General features: G+C 40.1%; 1 protein-coding gene across 2 annotated transcripts in view; it reads right to left on the bottom strand.

Annotated features, from left to right (window-relative positions):
• Window positions 1-1,161: 1,161 nt before the first annotated feature.
• The window catches only part of PAP15 (purple acid phosphatase 15), a 43,292-nt gene continuing 26,175 nt past the window's right edge, over window positions 1,162-18,278 (bottom strand). For both annotated transcript variants that reach the window (XM_082920265.1, XM_082920266.1), the window contains 3 exons: window positions 5,106-5,296; window positions 4,310-4,594; window positions 1,162-1,668 (listed from right to left, as the gene is read on the bottom strand). In XM_082920265.1, coding sequence (XP_082776391.1) covers window positions 1,522-1,668; window positions 4,310-4,594; window positions 5,106-5,296 — 623 coding nt within the window. In that variant the 3' untranslated portion in view covers window positions 1,162-1,521. The remainder of the gene's footprint in view (window positions 1,669-4,309; window positions 4,595-5,105; window positions 5,297-18,278) is intronic.

Here is an 18,278-nt window from a genome sequence, read left to right as displayed (position 1 = left end):
ATTTTGCGCATTGCGTTATTTTGCACTGTGACCATTTCTTGCATTTTGCATGCCTTTTATCGCGCTATCTTGCGCACCTCATCGCACTGTTTTGTGCACATTACTTGCATTTTGCATGCATTTGTCACGCTATTTTGCGCATCGCGCTATTTTGCGCTGTGACCATTTCTTGCATTTTGCATGCATTTTATCGTGCTATCTTGCGCACCTCATCGCACTTGGAGTACAAAAAATGGGAATCACTTCATTTACTGATAAAATCCGACACTAAATTCATTGAAGAGTCTCCATTGTGGATGCTCTAAGATCATCTCCAATAGGGTAGCTAAAATTATGTGTTAAAGTGTGCTATATGACAAAAAATGATAAAAATAAGACCCAAAAATGTGTATCAAGAGTTCGTAGATTTAGAGAGTGAATAGTGGTGCAATGGATGTGTTAATGTGTGTGTTAAGGATATATAAATATATATATATATATATATATATAATAGATAAAATAAAATAAATAATACAAAAAGTGCATCGGCCCCCACCCATCAGTGTGCTCTCTTCCTTATTCCCACTGGATGCCCATATCATTTTATTACAATGGGATCCACAAGCACTTGTTAACTCTAACTTTACAGTTAACAAGAAGTTTAATATTTGACAATTAAAACAACTCCAAACTTGAAACTTAACAGCTCCACTGGAGCATGAAAAATGAGAATCACTTCATTTACTGATAAAATCTGACACCAAATTCATTGAAGAGTCTCCATTGTGGATGCTCTAATAGAACTGCTACTGGCTTGCAGACTTTCATCAAAGCTCAGGGATATATAGTATTATATTAGATGAATAGACAACCATCATAAAACACTTGCAATATTGAGGTTAAAAAAACCCCTCCTTTTTTGATTCCTACCTGTTCACAATTCCAACGTGTTGAATCATCACAGCCTCACAGGGACCCTAGGAAACATAACCCAGCAAGCTACAAATTGTTTAACCTCAAAGCAAAGTCAAATACAATAACTGTGGGTAAGCATTAAGCAAGCAGCAACATGTGCATTACGTTACATTACATTACATACATTATGTGCCATGAAAAGCAATGTAAATATTAAAACACTCTACCATCATAATATTTCAATTCAAAAAATAAAACAACAGGAGAGAGAGAAAGAGAGTCAAAATTTTCATTTGTCTTCTTTAACCATGTATCAATCAGTGCAGCTAGGGCACTGTATGTTTCTTGTTTTCATAATACAAGACTACCATGGCTTGTGAAAATACACAAATGACTTCTGCAGCATTACAAAGGACAAGCCACATCAGTGGCAGCAAGATGCTGGACCATCCTATCCAACTTTAGTTGTCTTTAATATACTCTTGGGAGGTCAGCTTTTCCGTGAATCCCATGTAATATATATATATATATATATTTGATAATCTTAGTAGAAAGTGGTTATGATGGTCTCATATCATTAATGACAAACAAACCTGTATTGGATTGAATATCCCTTGTATAAACTGTTCATCTTGCTGAAAACCAGCCTTCAGTTACCTTGGGACGGATAGGGCATATATCAGGTTGCCTCACTATGTAAATCTGATCCCCAGCATTACTCTCTGAGTCCTGATTCCGGTACCATGTCCACAAGGCCCAAGTATCATTTTTTACCTGCAATTCATATATCAAAAACAATCATTACCTGGAGTTTTAAAAGTTTCACCGAGATGTTTTAGTAAGGGTTCAGATTCCCTGCAAAGTCCCCACTGTATGGTTACTAAGAATATGGACCACTTCCTGCAGAACATGGTTTTCCCTATTAACTAAAGAATATATCCTCCACATGCAACTTATGGTTGAGATGCTTAATTTTTGGTCAAATTACACCACCCAGCTATGCTTAATGTGTGTTTCTTAGAGACAGAGGGTGTGTTTGGTTTGTGTTTTGAGATAAATTTTCAAAAAAAAAAATAAAAATTGGGGAGAGAGTTTAGAATTTTTTTTGGTTTGTTTGGTTATATATTTTGAAAATAGTTTTGGAGTTTGGGAGTTTGGGATGATTTGATAGTTTGTTGTAATTGAGTAGATGTGTGTGAGAGAAAAATTGATTGAGAAGGAGAGAGGAAAGAGAAAAAGTGATTGATTGATGAGTAGGGGAGAGAGTGATTTTGAAAAAAAAAATTCAAAAAATTTGAACCAAACAAAATTTTGAAAAAATTTCTCAAAAATTGTATCTTGAGATACAAACCAAACAAACCTAGAATGTTTCGTATAGAGATGGGCATTTCAGTCCTCAAATTATGTCTTCCTCAAGATAAGGTCATTTTAGGCATATCACAATAATTGAGTTTTTGTGTGCAAGTCCCAACTATTTGGGTAATTCTATTTACACATCACAAAACTTCTCAGTACGTATCATTTTCATAATTTTTTTTATTACACTTATATCCCTTTATCAAATTACCATTTTGGACATAATTCTAACCCTAGACTCTTTTGGGCACCACCACCTACCACCAGTCTCCGCCGTCTACTTTCATTCCCGGCCACCGTCATTGAAACCTAACCACTATCGTAACACCCATAACCTCTTTACCTCGCCAGCGACAACTTTCCTCTCTGCAAACCCTCCTCTCTCCCCCACCAGCAAACAACCCAGCCCCCCACCTCGGCCATTGCCGGCAGAGAGAGAGAGAGAGAGAGAAAATCCTACGATTTTCAGATCTAGATCTAGGGTTTGCAAGAGTCCGATCGTGCAAACTAGATTTGAAGCTCCAATCTAGGATTTCAAGCTTCGAATCGAAGCATCACCACTACAGTTGCCTTCGACGAGAAACTCCTCTCCGATGGGTTGGGAAAGATCACTGTAGAGGGAGGATTACGGTGGTGGGAGTGGGTTTGGCAGTTTCTAGAGATAGAAAAGAAGAAGAAGGAGGAGATGGGTGGGACGAGAGGTTGCGGCAGCAACAATGGGGAGGTGGTGGAGCCGGTGGTGGAGGGAGGAAGGGGGTGGAAAAGGGTTTAGGAGTGAGGCTGGTAATGATGAAGCAAGATGAGTGATGGATAGAAGAGTAAGAAAGAGATTCACCGGAGAAGAAGGAAGAGGAAATGACGGCCCTGGCGATGGCTAGGGTTAGGGTTGGTGGGGTGGTTGAAGAAGATAAGGATATTTTAGGTATATTTGAAAATGAATGGTGTGCATTGAGCAAAAATAATAAAATTAAAATTGTGTTTGATGTGCACTGAGTAAGTGGTGTATACTGAGATTATGTGGGATGTGTAAATAGAATTACCCCAACTATTTTCCATCCATTTATGTAACTGACTGTTAACAAAATGTTTACATTGATATAAATTTATAGAACAAGGTGGCAAGTGAAAAGTTTTTAGTTTAAGGGGTTAAAGTTATGTTGAGCCATAGTTGAAGAGGGTTAAAGTGTAATTTGCTTTTAATTTTTCACTTATACATATCAGTTTCATTGTTTACATTCAATGAACATGCAGCCATTTGCAAATTCACTTAAAGACATCGGTACGAAGCGTTCTTCGAGAGCATATGGTAGATATTCTAATCATTCTGAAACTGGCATATGCATTTCTTTTGTAGGAATTGACAATCCAAAATAAAAATTGTCATATACGCAAGTCCCCACTGTCTTACGATGAGGTAATCACATGATGCACACATAGCTTAAATCTATATTCTAATCTCGTATTTTTCTTTATATGAATAGAAGAAAAGGTCAAAAGCAGCCAGATGGCTTCATACAGTTAAATGTACTCTTCCCACTACTCTTATTCAATCATTTGATTCAATGGAATGACTATTCCCACTTACATAAGGTGTACCAAACACAGAAAAGGAAATGCAAAGCTGGAATGGGCGTTCCATTTCAGCCCATTCCATTGTACCAAACAAAATGTTCCTCTATTGTCTTCACTCTTCATTAATCCGGGTGTTCAATTTTCTACAAATTGTACATCACTATTTGAGTTTGACAATAAATTGGAGAGTTCGACCGTATTATGGTATTTCAAGAGCAAGAATCAGAACGGTCAAGTCATCGAGTCTCAATCTGCAACAACCCATTGCACTTACAATATATTATCAAAAAGAGAGAGAAACATATACATCATACTAGTGATAAAGTCTTAATCAGTTAATTGCTTAAATCTGGTAAGTTTTATTTCTCTTTTGTACAGTGTTATTCCTTTCCAGTAGAAAATGCAAAGCACTCAACCCCACCCCTCAAAAAAAAAAAAAAAAACAACAACAACAACAGACACAGGATGAGAGAGAAAGAGAGGGTACCTCTAGGATCCCATGGCCAAAGCTGCTTTCCCTGAAAGCACTGTAATCAGGTTGCCGGTCCCAGCAAAATTTACCTGCTGCTGGACCAGTTGTAAAGTTTGTTGCACAGAAACCCCCCATGTATGGATCTGGAGTTGTCAAAGGTTCTGGGCAGTTACCAGGTGTGTCAGCATGTTCAATTGCCATTTTCTCTCGGTTACCTCCATCTCCCACTGTGATATAAACAGGACCACATGGATCTAACGTGTAGTTATATACTCGATTTGACCTCTCGTAAGCATGAACCTGGTAATTTTTGCATAAATAGAATGAACTTTCAATGAATAGGAGATGCACTGGCATATGTAATAACCAACTACTTGTTCTTTCTATTTCTTCTTTTGCTTTTTCATCGTGGACACAATAAAAAAACATGTGAGAACATGTAAGAGAATTTACCAATTGGTCCTGTCTAAAAGAACCACATTTTTTAAGAAGTATTTCAAATAAGTATCAGTTAGCTTTTCATAGAATTAAAAGGACTTAAATTTTGTTATAGGTACAAGATGTACTCACGATTTTACCAAATGATTTTATTTTAATTTATCTTGTTCAGTTGAATCCATTATATAGGAATAAGTTGCCTCCTCAATGAAAAGCAAAATGGAATGGTTTTGTTCACATGTGATGGTCAAACGCCCCTTGATCAATGGATATACAATTCCCCTTTCACATGCCAACTCTCTCACAATTTGCTCAGCTACAAGAAAGAAGCAATGAAGGATGGTGATATAAACTGGTGGATATCATCACTTACATGTCCATTGAAGATTATATCAACACCATAAGAGTAAAGTAACTCTTCCATTGCCACCCTCATACACTCCACTTCTCTGTAATGGGCTTTGTAAGAACTGTACCAGGGTGGGTGCCAAGCAGCTACCAGCCATGGAGTTATAGATCTGTCCACATTAGCTAAATCCCTCTCCAACCACTTATATTGATCACCTGCAATGAAAACAAACAGACAAATGAACGAAATCATAAAAAAACGAACAAAAAGGCAATGCCTATAAACAAAATAGTAACTCAAATGGATAATATACTTCATATTGAAATGAAAGATGTTGGATAACAAATAATTCTCCAACCTGTAGCCCCACAATTTATATCGACATTTAATAATTTATTATATTCTTACAAGTTGCCAGCAGTGGCGGAACTGTAGAGGGGTCGAAGGGGGCCATGGCACATTGGCACCCCCAGCCTATGTTACACGGACTTAGGTATGGGTGTTGGTGTGGGTGTGTATCTAGAGGTCGGACTCATCAAACCTTAAATTTAAGGGTATACGGACTCTGCAAAAAAGATCATATTTTTATATTTTTAATCTATTATGTGAGATAAAATGGTGTCATATGTAACATACAATACCAAAAAAGACTTTTATATCAATTATACAACAATATGTACATATAACAATAGTGCTAAATATAAATATATAAGAATTGTCCGATGAAAAGCATTCGACATATCGCATACCTTTATCCAAGTGTCTGGTGTTGGACATGAGTATTTGATTTATTTTGAAGAGTCCGTGTAACATAACCTATGTTATATGGGCTCTTCAAAATAGATCAAATATCCGTGTCAGTAGCCTGACACTTGGACAAGGGTGTGGAATGTGTCCAATACTTTTCATCGGACACTTTTTATATATTTGTATTTAACACTATCATTATATGTATATATATTGTTGTATAATTTCTATAAAATGAGTAAAATGCCTTTTTTAACATTATTTGTTACATATAACACCATTTTAGCTCGCATAATATATGAAAAATATTAAATTATGACCCCTTTTTCCCGAGTTTGCATATCCTTGAATTTGAGGTTTGATGGTTGCAACCTCTAAATATGCACCTGCACCCGCTACCTGTACTTAAGTCCCTGTAACATGTGCTATGACTCGGGTTGGCGCTTAGTTATGAGGTTTGTGGTGGTTAAATTTATAATGGAATTGGTTATGAACTTATGAGGCTTTGTGATAGTTGGTTATGCGACTTTTGTGATGTTTTTGGCTTTGACTCAAGTTCGTTTTGGTTATGGAACTTTTGGTGTTTGATTATGAATATGAGGGTTCGTGGTGTTTTGTTATGAATTAAGGGTGCATACTGTATGCACCTCTTTAAGGTTGTGTGTAGTAGCACTTCCCTATAGTTTATTTACTCTAGTGAGATTGTCTTCTTGCAGGTGCCCATTACAAAATATTTTAAATTTAGATTTTGTACAATCAAAAGTTTACAATGAAAAGATAGGGAGCTTGAAAAAGATGGGAATATATATGTATATAAAAGAAAATTCTCTGCACTTTACATTAATAAATTGGACAAAAAAAAGACAAGATTATTAATGATTATTAATGAGCAAATATCAACTGCAACTAAGTGAATAAGGGACGAAAGAAGATTACAATCAAATTAAAATTGGCAATGAATTTCAATTTCTATAAGAAATTCAGAAATTTGAAGAACAAGTGGAATCCACAAAAGTTCAAATAAAATGTACAATAATAATAAGGAATCAAAGATGATTACAATGAAGTTAAAATAGACAATGAATCTCAATTTCTATAAGATTTTCAAAATTTGAAGAACAAAACCACTTGGAAAACTACTGACATTGTCAATACAAGACAAAAATTTAGAAGAAATAGATTGATCATCATTAAACTGTATCAATACAAGACCCTCCCTCCAAATAAAATATCCCACTTACGCTGCTGACACATACTCAAATAAAGTAAAGATCAAATCATGATGTTTAAAAATAAATAAAAAACAAATAAGAAAATAAAAGAAAACCTAGAAATAAAATCACTTGAAAAAAAAAATAATAATAATCTGTGTGTTTGGTTTGAGTTTTTTGGATTAAGTTTTTCGAAAACTGGGTTTCTTTGTTTTCGTGTTTTTTTGTTTTAAGTGAATATTTTTAAAATTTTAAACATTTTTTTACTTTTTTAGATGCACCTTACTTAGATGTATCTAACAAGTAAAAATATTGTGAAAAAATATTTTAAAAAATTAATAAATACAAAAAAATACAAAAAATGTACTGAATTCTCGTTTTTTTTTTTTTTTTTTTTTTGTATTTTTGGTATTTAGTGAATTTTTAAAAGGTTTTTTTCACAAATTTTTTACTTTTTAGGTATATTTATGTTAGGTATATCTAAAAATTAAAAAAAAAATACTTAAAATATTAAAAAAATCACTAAAAAAAAAACACGGAAAACAAGAAAGTAGGATTTTCTGAAAAATGTTTTTGGAAAACTCTAACCAATAAATCTAGAATTAAAAAATTGAAAATCATGATAGCACCAAATTACAAAAATGCTGAAAAGGCATGTCATGATGCATCAACCAAAACCACCCTCAAATCACAGATAAACCAGATAAAAAATTTCCACAAGCTAGAAAAGATGAAATGCAATATGGTAAAAAAATTAAATTAGCAGGAAAAATTGTAAATCAACACTGCCACTTGTATTCTCCATCCATTTGATTGAATTGTGTCATGTTTCTCCCCCCCCCAAAAAAAATGTTCAAAATGTTTTATTGCAGAAAACTTCTCATAGTGGTGTATGCTTATATATATATATATATATATATAGAGAGAGAGAGAGAGAGAGATGTTAGCATTTAGTATACAATTAAACATCTAGTTTTGTTTCCTCGTAGATTAATAATAGATTCATTTTTCCACATGTAAGACTGTTGAAGTGAGTAACATAGTTCTCCTTCATCAGACTTTTCGTACTAATCCCACGGACTGGTTTATTCTCCAATAGCTCTCTAATGACCATTTCAATGTCAAACAAAGTTTATAATTTAATCCTTGTGTTTTCGTCTTAGTAGGGTGTGATGCAACTGCATACTCATCAGTCATAAACATCATTGTGCAAATAATTAAGACCACAATGGAAGAAGAAAAAGAAAAAAAGAAAAAAAGGAGAGAGATAGGAAAGAAGAAAAACACATATATTTCATTCTTACGACTATTATTTCCAACTAGTGCCACTAAAAATCGATGCCTGACTAAGAGACTTCTGATCAAATGCCAAGAATGAAATTAAACTATGCTTGTTTGCTGGAAATTAGTGTTATGAAAAGCAATAACACAACAATACCATCTATAACACAACAATACCACCAACAAAAAATAAAAATAAAAAAGCCATGAAAAAAAAAAAAAGCAGAACAATATAATGAGTACAGGTGGCAGAAAACAGTAAAATCATAGATCAACAGCCTTTGAAATTTTGGCAACTGATTGACGGCACATCCAAAATAAGAAAGTGCAGAATAGTCATCATCTCAGATTGATATTATATTAATACCAACCAAACATCATCAAATTATAGTTAACTCCATCAAAATATTGTGTAAATTAAATTCTAATATCAAGAACCACAGATTTAATGTTACAAAACATGAAATGAATAAATAAATAAAACAAAATGAAGTGGTCAGAACTCGGCAAGTCCTAAAGAAAAAAGTTTTTCCAATGAAAACACAACACCACCATAAATTGAATTGCTAATTGAACCAACATTCAAGTGCTTAAAAAAAAATAGTAGTATATGTAACCTTCAACAGATCAGACTATAGTAGAGTCACAGCAAGAAAAAGTCATAAACACATTTGATCAAACTCTATATGAAGGTGATTGTACTAATCTTTCCTGCTTTTTTGTCAGATTAGATCAAAACAAAGAATCATAAACAAGTACAAATCAAATATTAAGAACACAAATTTGAAACACGCAGATCACCCCAAATCTGTTGCCCTTGTTCTAATTTCAAACCTTCTGAGTTCATCTCTCCATCTCCAAATCCAAGGACAAAAAAACGGGAACAACAATGGAATAACCATACAAAAGGAAAAGAAACAAAAAATTGGCGAAAATAGGCCACAAAACTAGTACTCTTCTTTTAATCCAAGCTCCCAAAAAATTGCAAAAATAGCCAAACAAAACCAAATCAGAATCTTTTTTAACCTCAAATTAGCAAAAACAATCATCCGAATAACAAACAACAGCTAAACATATAAAAACTAAAGTAGAAAACAAGTTTAAAAAAGAAGGGCCATTGTTACCTCAACAACACCGAAAAATAACATAAAGATGACCTCAAAGCTATAGCTCTTGCTTTGTTTTGTAAAACTTCCAAGTTCAACTCTTGAACTTCAATTTTGGTTAGGAATAGAAGCCTGATACATTTAACTTAACCTTGACTTGTTTTGCCACCATCAAATATCGGTTCATCCTAGTCACAGTCTAAAGGGTACTTTAGAAAATTCACACTCTTGAAAGGTTGAAAGCTCATTTGTGATTGATTGTATGTATTTAACCTTTGAATCATCAACCTCATTATTTGCTTTGGTATTATTTTTTAGCCAGTCCTCATCCTCAACATGACTCTAACGACCTCAATTGGCATATTGGCACCATATGCTCATATAATTCGCTTATTATAGAGAGGGGGGGAAAAAACCCTTAAATACTCGGACAACATTCATTATATAGTTGATAATTGTGCAAATAAAGTAAAAACACATTGCTTCCATCTAAAAGGAAACTGTAACTAGATTCACACAAGCATAACCAGTCAAGAAAAATGCATACCCAAGGTTAGATGATTGTCGCTACACTACCTATTAAATGATATACAAATATAAAATAAAAATAAATAAATAAGCCCAAGAATCCACCAGCAAAACTTGATCGAAAAGCCAAATTTGACATCTAGCAAACCAAACACAAATTTCACAAGTCACAAGGTGCCATGGCAGGGATAGAACACTTGATGTTACTGGAACAGAGGGCACTGGAACGTTGAAGATAAGATTATAGTGTTAAAGATATCAGAATATATGGAAATATCATAATATATGGAAAACACATTCATCATTTTCAACCTCCTCTTCTTCCTCATCCTAACGGAAACAGGATTTCATTAACGGAGGGGCCAAAGAAAAATAATTTTTTTCACCATATACACAAACACACATATATGTGCAATATAATATATAGATTATATATACATAGAAAAATAAATAAATACCATAGAAGCAATTTCTAATAGGATGAAGAAGTTTTTGTGGTGCAAAATAGAAAGAGAATGCAAGATAGGAGAAGCGTGAGATAAATATTTTTTATACTGGGAGGCCATTTTATGTATAAAATGATATATATATTTTAAAGTACTATGGCAAACAATTTTTTTCACAGAAACAGGGGAGCCATGGCTCCCCATAGACTTCTCCTAGTTCCATCCCTGCTCATCGTCTTCATCATCATCTCCATCATGTTCAACCCCATCTTCCTCATCATCGTTATCCTCTATTTCATGAACCTCGATAGCATCCTCATCCTCACCCTTCTCTTCATCAATCTCCTCCATCCAATCATTATCCTCTTCATCCTCACCTTCCTCATCATCCTCCACCATCCCAAATCCATTCAATTGAAAATGCAAACTAGCCTAATTCAATCCGCTTGCCCTTCTCGAACTCTCCGTCTTTTCTCTATCAACATCACTCTCTTCATCCTCATAAACATCAACAATTCCCTCACTTCCCACACAGTATCTGATGATGCAGTTCGTTCCAAGTGGAACGGGTCGGACTGATCCACGCCCCTTTGGCCAGTGTCCGAGTGACCAAGCCCACCCGAAGACCTGCACCAGAGTTCAACGGGGAACGGGGAGTCCCCCGGCGAACCCTCCGACGAGCAAGTTAGAGAGAGAAGTGGAGTACAGAGATGAATTAGAGATAGAAAGCTTGTTGTCATACAAAGTGCAGCCCATTTGATCATAAATTTACACCATATGAGAGAATGAGAGCATGCAAGTGCGTAGATTGTAAAAAAGAAAATACAGCGATTGATCAATGCAAAAATACAACTTTTATTGAAAATAACGCTTCAAATGCTCAGCGTTCCAAGAATGGGGGAGGTCTCGACCTTTCATATCTTGAAGTCGGTAAGTACCCGGACGAGGTCTGGCTTTCACAACGTAAGGTCCTTCCCACTTGGCTACCAGTTTACCCTCAGTCGGATTTTTGGTGGCAAGAGTTGCTTCTCGTAAAACAAGATCCCCCATTGCAAATTCCCTCGGTCGGACTTTGCGGCTGTAGTGTGTTCTCATTTTCTGTTGGTATGAGGCCCGTCGGTCTACAGTGGTTTCTCGGAGCTCTTCAATTAGGTCCAGGTCTGCCCGATGCAGCTCTTCAGTTAGTTCCGGATTCGGATGTAGAACCCTTTGGGGTAGGAAGACCGATTTCCACTGGGATGACCACCTCAGCGCCGTATGTTAAGCGAAAGGGGGTCTCCCCAGTGGGAGTTCGAGCGGTAGTGCAGTAGGCCCAGAGTACATTCGGTAGTTCCTCAGCCCAGAGTCCCTTAGCAGCTTCCAACTTAGTTTTGATGATCTTTAGAAGAGAATGGTTGGTGACCTCAACTTAGCCATTGGCTTGGAGATGACCTAGGGAAGAGAAACATGGCTGGATTCGAAGCTCTGTACAGAATTTCCCGAACTTGGTATTGTCGAATTGTTTGCCGTTGTCGGAGACGATGGCTTGAGCGATGCCAAATCTGCATACGATCGACTACCAAATGAATCTGGTTGTGTTCCGCTCGGTAATTGTAGCAAGGGGTTCTACCTCCACCCATTTAGTGAAGTAATCAATGGCGACAATGGCAAATTTGGTTTGGCCTCGGCCAATGGGCAATGGGCCAACTAGGTCGATTCCCCATTTGGCGAATGGGTAGGGACTGCAAAACGTGATTAATTCTGTAGGAGGAGCATGGGGAATGTTGGCAAAACGCTGGCATTTATCACATTTGAGCACGAAGTCTGTCGCATCCTGATTAAGAGTAGGCCAGAAATAACCAGTGCGAAGTATTTTGTGGGCTAGGGACCGGGCGCCCGAATGATTACCACAGATACCCTCATGGATTTCCCTTATCACGTAGGTTGCTTGAGCAGGATTGAGGCATCTGAGGTATGGGCGTGAAAAACCACGTTTGTACAAGAGGTCGCTAACAAGAATGTAGTTGGACGACCGGGCCCTGACTTTGGCGGCCTGCTGTTTGTCGGCTGGCAGTTCCCCCGTTGTCAAGAATAGAGAGATATCGGCCGCCCAGGGGATAAGTTCGTTTTAGAGAAAGTAGACTTGCTGCTGGTTTAGGGAAATGGCAGGGTGAGTTAGGTACTCGAGGCGGACACCGTGGCTGAGGTCTGACTGGTCTGCCGAAGCCAACTGAGCCATTTCATTTGCCTTGGAGTTTTCGGTCCGAGGGATGTGCTTGATATGGAAACTGGTGAAGAGGCGAGCGAGAGGGAGTGCAATATCCCTATAAGCCCGCATTGTATCATCTTTGGCATCGAATTCCCCCATGATTTGACCGACAATGAGCTGGGAATCGCTGAACATTTGGATATGGCTGACACCAATGTCTCTGGCGAGGCGGAGACCTGCAATCAACGCCTCATATTCGGCTTCATTATTGCTTGCATTGAACAAGAAACGGAGGGCACATTTGAAATAACGACCCGCAAGGAAGGCAGTGGGGCTGGTCTCATCCTCACCGCGGACCTAATTGAAGAGTTCCGAGAAACCACTGCAGTCAGACGGGCCTCATACCAACCGAAAATGAGAACACACTACAACCGCAAAGTCCGACCAAGGGAATTCGTAGTAGAGGATCTTGTTTTGCGAGAAGCAACTCTTGCCATAAAAAATCCGACTGAGGGTAAACTGGCAGCCAAGTGGGAAGGACCTTACATTGTGAAAGCCAGACCTCGTCCGGGTACTTACCGATTTTAGGATATGGAAGGTCGAGACCTCCCACATCCTTGGAACGCTGAGCATTTGATGACCGGCCGTGGCGTCAACCAGCAGATCTATGCAAGGAAGGGGATAGCTGTCTTTGGGGCAAGCTCGGTTGAGGTCGGAGTAGTCGACACAGAGTCGCCATTTACCATTGTTCTCACGGACCAGGACCACGTTTGACAACTATCTAGGGTAGTCCATGTTCTTGATGAATTGTGCCTCAAGGAGCTTATCTACTTCCGCGGCAATGAGAGTGTTGCGCTCTAGATGAAAGATGCGCTGCTTCTAGCAGAAGGGTCGGAAATGGGGTTCAATGCTGAGGCGATGGGTTATGAAAGAGGGGTCAATACCCGGCATATCGGAGTGGGTCCAGGCAAATACATCTTTGTGCTCGATCAGGAGGGCGGTAAGGTCGGCTTTTGCCTGGGTGGATAGTTGGCTGTCGATCTTGGCACTTTTTGCTAGGTTGGTGGGATCGATGAGGACCTCGACAAGTTCTTCCACTGGTTCCCCCCTAACCAGCTCGTCCTCGTCTCTGACATCGAGCCCTTCAATGATCATAGCCTCCTTCAGCTTGACTTCTTGAAGTGAGGCGACATAACATTCTCTGGCCACGGTCTGCTCTCCCCTTACTGTCCCGACCCCAAGATCGGTAGGGAACTTGATGGCAAGGTGGTATGTGGATGTGATAGCTTGGAAAGCATTTAGGGCGGTGCGGCCAAGGATGATGTTGTAGGCAGAGGGGCAGTCAACAAGGAAGGTGAGTAACTTTGTGGTCTGCCGCGGGTACTCACCGATTGTGATGGGAAGATCGATGGAGCCGATGGAGGTCACTCGGTCGCCAGTAAAACCGACCAAAGGGGTTTGGAGAGGAGACAGACTTTCTTCCCGATCTTGAGTTGGCGGAAGCAATTGAAGATGATGTCTGAAGAATTACCATTGTCGACGAGAACCCGTCTGACCTTGTAATTGGAGAGGAGAACGGAAATGACAAGAGGGTCGTCATGGGGGTAACGGATGCTTGTGCAGTCAGCGTCCGTAAAGGTGATAGGCTCGGTCCACTGCCGGGGCTGTTTGGGGGGTCGGTCCAATGTGGCAACTTCTTTGTCTGAGCCTGCCTTATTTTTCTGAGTTCTGCCCGCTGAGCCGAGCGGGATGGTCCTCCACAAGCAAGCCCACCGGAAATAACTCTGATTTCTCCAACAGGCACGGCGGGGTTGCCTTGTGCCCGAGGTTGCTGTAGAGGGCGATCACGACCTTGGTTAGGTTGTGCTGGTTGTCGGGGAGGGGTGCGCCGACAGTTGTTTCTGATGGGTTCAGTCTGTGGCCTCTGCTGAGGGCGAGTATCCGTCTAACGGCCAGTCTACTACATCAGTCGAGCTCTCAGGGGAGCGGAATAGAATTACCCATTGTTAGAAAAAATGTCCTTGGCTTTGGCCACCTCCTCCAGACGACTCCGTCCTTACTTCCAAGCCCATTCCATAGTGGTCCTCACTGACCAACCATTAAAAAAGATCATGCAACAACCAGAGCTCTCCGGCAGACTTATGCAATGGTCGGTCGAACTCAGCCAGTTTGATATCTCCTACCGGCCTCGGACAGCGATTAAGGGGCAGGCTGTTGCCGATTTCATCCTGGAATTCACTAATCTCATCCCAACCACAGCTCCTCCACCCCCACCAACCCCTACCGAACTAGAAGACCCCCACTCCTGGACCCTCAATGTCGATGGACCATCCCGCTCGACTCAGCGGGCAGAATTCAGAAAAATAAGGCAGGGCTCAAACAAAGAAGTTGCCACATTGGACCGACCCCCCAAACAACCCCGGCAGTGGACCGAGCCTATCACCTTTACGGACGCCGACTGCATAGGCATCCGTTACCCCCATGACGACCCTTTCGTCATTTCCGCTCTCCTTTCCAATTACAAGGTCAGACGGGTTCTCGTCGACAACGGCAGTTCTTCAGACATCATCTTCCTCAATTGCTTCCGCCAGCTCAAGATCGGGGAAGAAAGTCTGTCTCCTCTCCAAACCCCTTTGGTCAGTTTTACTGGCGACCGCGTGACCTCCATCGGCTCCATCGATCTTCCCATCACAATCGGCGAGTACCCGCGGCAGACCACAAAGTTACTCACCTTCCTTGTTGTGGATTGCCTCTCTGCCTACAACATCATCCTTGGCCGCACCACCCTAAATGATTTCCAAGCTATCACATCCACATACCACCTTGCCATCAAGTTCCCCACCGATCTTGGGGTCGGGACAATAAGGGGAGAGTAGACCGTGGCCAGAGAATGTTATGTCGCCTCACTTAAAGAAGTCAAGCGGAAGGAGGCTATGATCATTGAAGGGCTCGAGTCAGAGACGAGGACGAGCTGGTTAGGGGGGAACCAATGGAAGAACTTGTCGAGGTCCTCATCGATCCCACCAACCCAGCAAAAAGTGCCAAGATCGGCAGCCAACTATCCACCCAGGCAAAAGCCGACCTTACCGCCCTCCTGATCGAGCACAAAGATGTATTTGCCTGGACCCACTCCGATATGCTGGGTATCGACCCCTCCTTCATAACCCATCGCCTCAGCATTGAACCCTATTTCCGACCCTTCTGCCAGAAGCAGCGCATCTTTCATCCAGAGCGCAACACTCTCATTGCCGCGGAAGTAGATAAGCTCCTTGAGACACAATTCATCAAGAACGTGGACTACCCTAGATGGTTGTCAAACGTGGTCCTGGTCCGTAAGAACAACGGTAAATGGCGACTCTATGTCGACTACTCCGACCTCAACCGAGCTTGCCCCAAAGACAGCTATCCCCTTCCTCGTATAGATCTGCTGGTTGACGCCACGGCCGGTCATCAAATGCTCAACTTCATGGATGCCTTCTCTGGGTACAACCAAATTTTGATGCACCCGTCTGATCGGGAACACACATCCTTCATCACCGACCGTGGTACCTACCACTACCGTGTGATGCCATTTGGGTTGATGAATGCTGGGGCCACCTACCAACGGTTGGTCAATGCTGTCTTTCATCATCAGATAGGCCGGAACATGGAAGTTTATGTCAACGACAGAGCAAGCTCTCCATTGATCATCTGGCCGACCTGCGAGAGACCTTCGCCACCCTACGAAAGTACCAAATGAACCTTAATCCGGAGAAATGCGCCTTCGGCGTAGGATCTGGGAAGTTTCTGGGTTTCATGGTCAGTCAGCGGGGCATTGAAGCTAACCCCGAAAAGATCAAGGCCTTGATTGAAATGCAGTCACCTAGAACGGTTAAGGAGGTTCAGGGGCTTACTGGCCGAGTTGCCGCCCTCAACCGCTTCATTTCTCGCGCAACGAACAAGTGCCTCCCCTTCTTCAAAGTTCTTCGGCAAACTTTTGAGTGGACGGCCGAGTCCGAAGAGGCCTTTCAACAATTGAAACAGTGCATGGCCAATCCCCCCCTCCTTTCTCAGGCAATCACGGGCGAACCCCTCTTCCTCTATTTAGCCGTGTCAAACACCGCAGTCAGTGCAACTCTCATCAGTATCCATTATTCATCCTATACTATTGATGCTCACCATCACCATCGATTTCACCACTCCCCGGATCATCCTCTTCCTATTTCCTTGTCATTCGACTCCGGCCTTTCATTCTCATTAGCGTCCATTTTATCCAAGAACTTCAAAGATTTGATCAATCCAAAAACCTTATATTGATAATCCTTCACCCTCATCGACGAACACTCATACAGATCAAGAGAGACAAGCTCAAGCTCTGCTACAGGCTTCAAATCATTAATCCGCTGAATCCTATTATTCAACAAATCAAGGTCTTGAAGCGAATCGAGACTGGTTTCCACAAGGAGTTCGAGTCCTCCAGTGATACGATTGTCTAACAAAATTTGCCTTTGAAGATTCTGGAGACCAATGTTTGCGAGAGAGAGAACTTGAAGGTTCTGGAACTTATCGAAGAGCAAAGGAGAAAGAAGACAACCGTGAACGCACTTCACCACTCTGTCTAGGGTTAGGGTTAGGGTTAGGATTAGGATTCGAACAAAAGCGACGTCTATTTGGCCATCAAGTGTTGTCTCCACTACTCTCTCCTAGATCTCTTCCACCAAAAGAAAATTTTATATCTCATACACATAAAACTAATCGATTCAAAGCATAGATTGATATAAAATCATACCAAAAGAAGCAAATAGATACGATAAACCATACCCTAACCCTAGCCCCAAATTGAAAAAATATAGATACGAAACAATATATCTATCCTGTGAAAGGCTTAAAACCATAATTTCCTAGTTCTTCATACTAGAAGAGATTGCGAAGAACCCTAATAAGAAGCTCTCTCTCTCTCTCTCTCTCTCTCTCTAAAGCTCATGCCCATCAATATCCCCTTCTGTACTCGTCAATTGCCCAGTACTCAGGTTCTCCAAGATCTCCTTTATAAGGTTGAATATGGAGAGATAATAAAGAGACAAAAGAGAAAACAAAGAGTTAACGTGGTTCAACCAACCTTAGTCTACATACACACACACAAAGCCCTATAGGCTACATCTTTCATTCACTTAACTTAATCCTCTTGATTACATGATACTGAAGATTTTAGAGAAGAGAAAGAGTTAGGGAATGAGTGAAACCTCATCCCCTTTTAAATTAAGAATAAAACATAATTACAGGAGTGCCACAAAGCAAGAATTATGAGCCAGCTCATTACAGCCCATTACATCAAATCAAAATAAAATATGTGAATATAATTTCCTATTCTAACATAATAAAATATACTCACTCCCTCTCAAGCTGGTGCGAAGATATTTCTCATGCCCAGCTTGTTGAGAATGTTATGAAATGGTTTGCTCCCTATTCCTTTGGTGAGAACATCTGCTAGTTGGTTCCCAGTCCTCACAAATGGAGTACATATAGTGCCACTAGTGAGGTTTTCCTTGATGAAGTACCTATCAATCTCTACACGCTTAGTTTTGTCATATTGAACTGGATTATGAGCTATGCTGATCACCGCCTTGTTATCACAGTGCAACCTCATGGAATCGGTCTGATGGATCCCCAAGTCTTCCAACAATAGTCGAATCCATAGCAACTCACATACA

Source organism: Camellia sinensis, chromosome 3 (genome assembly GCF_055761805.1).
Source record: "Camellia sinensis isolate YWXY chromosome 3, ASM5576180v1, whole genome shotgun sequence".
In the NCBI taxonomy this organism is placed as follows: domain Eukaryota; kingdom Viridiplantae; phylum Streptophyta; class Magnoliopsida; order Ericales; family Theaceae; genus Camellia; species Camellia sinensis.
Note: the sequence above shows the minus strand (reverse complement) of the source record. Positions and strands in the feature narration are given on the sequence as shown.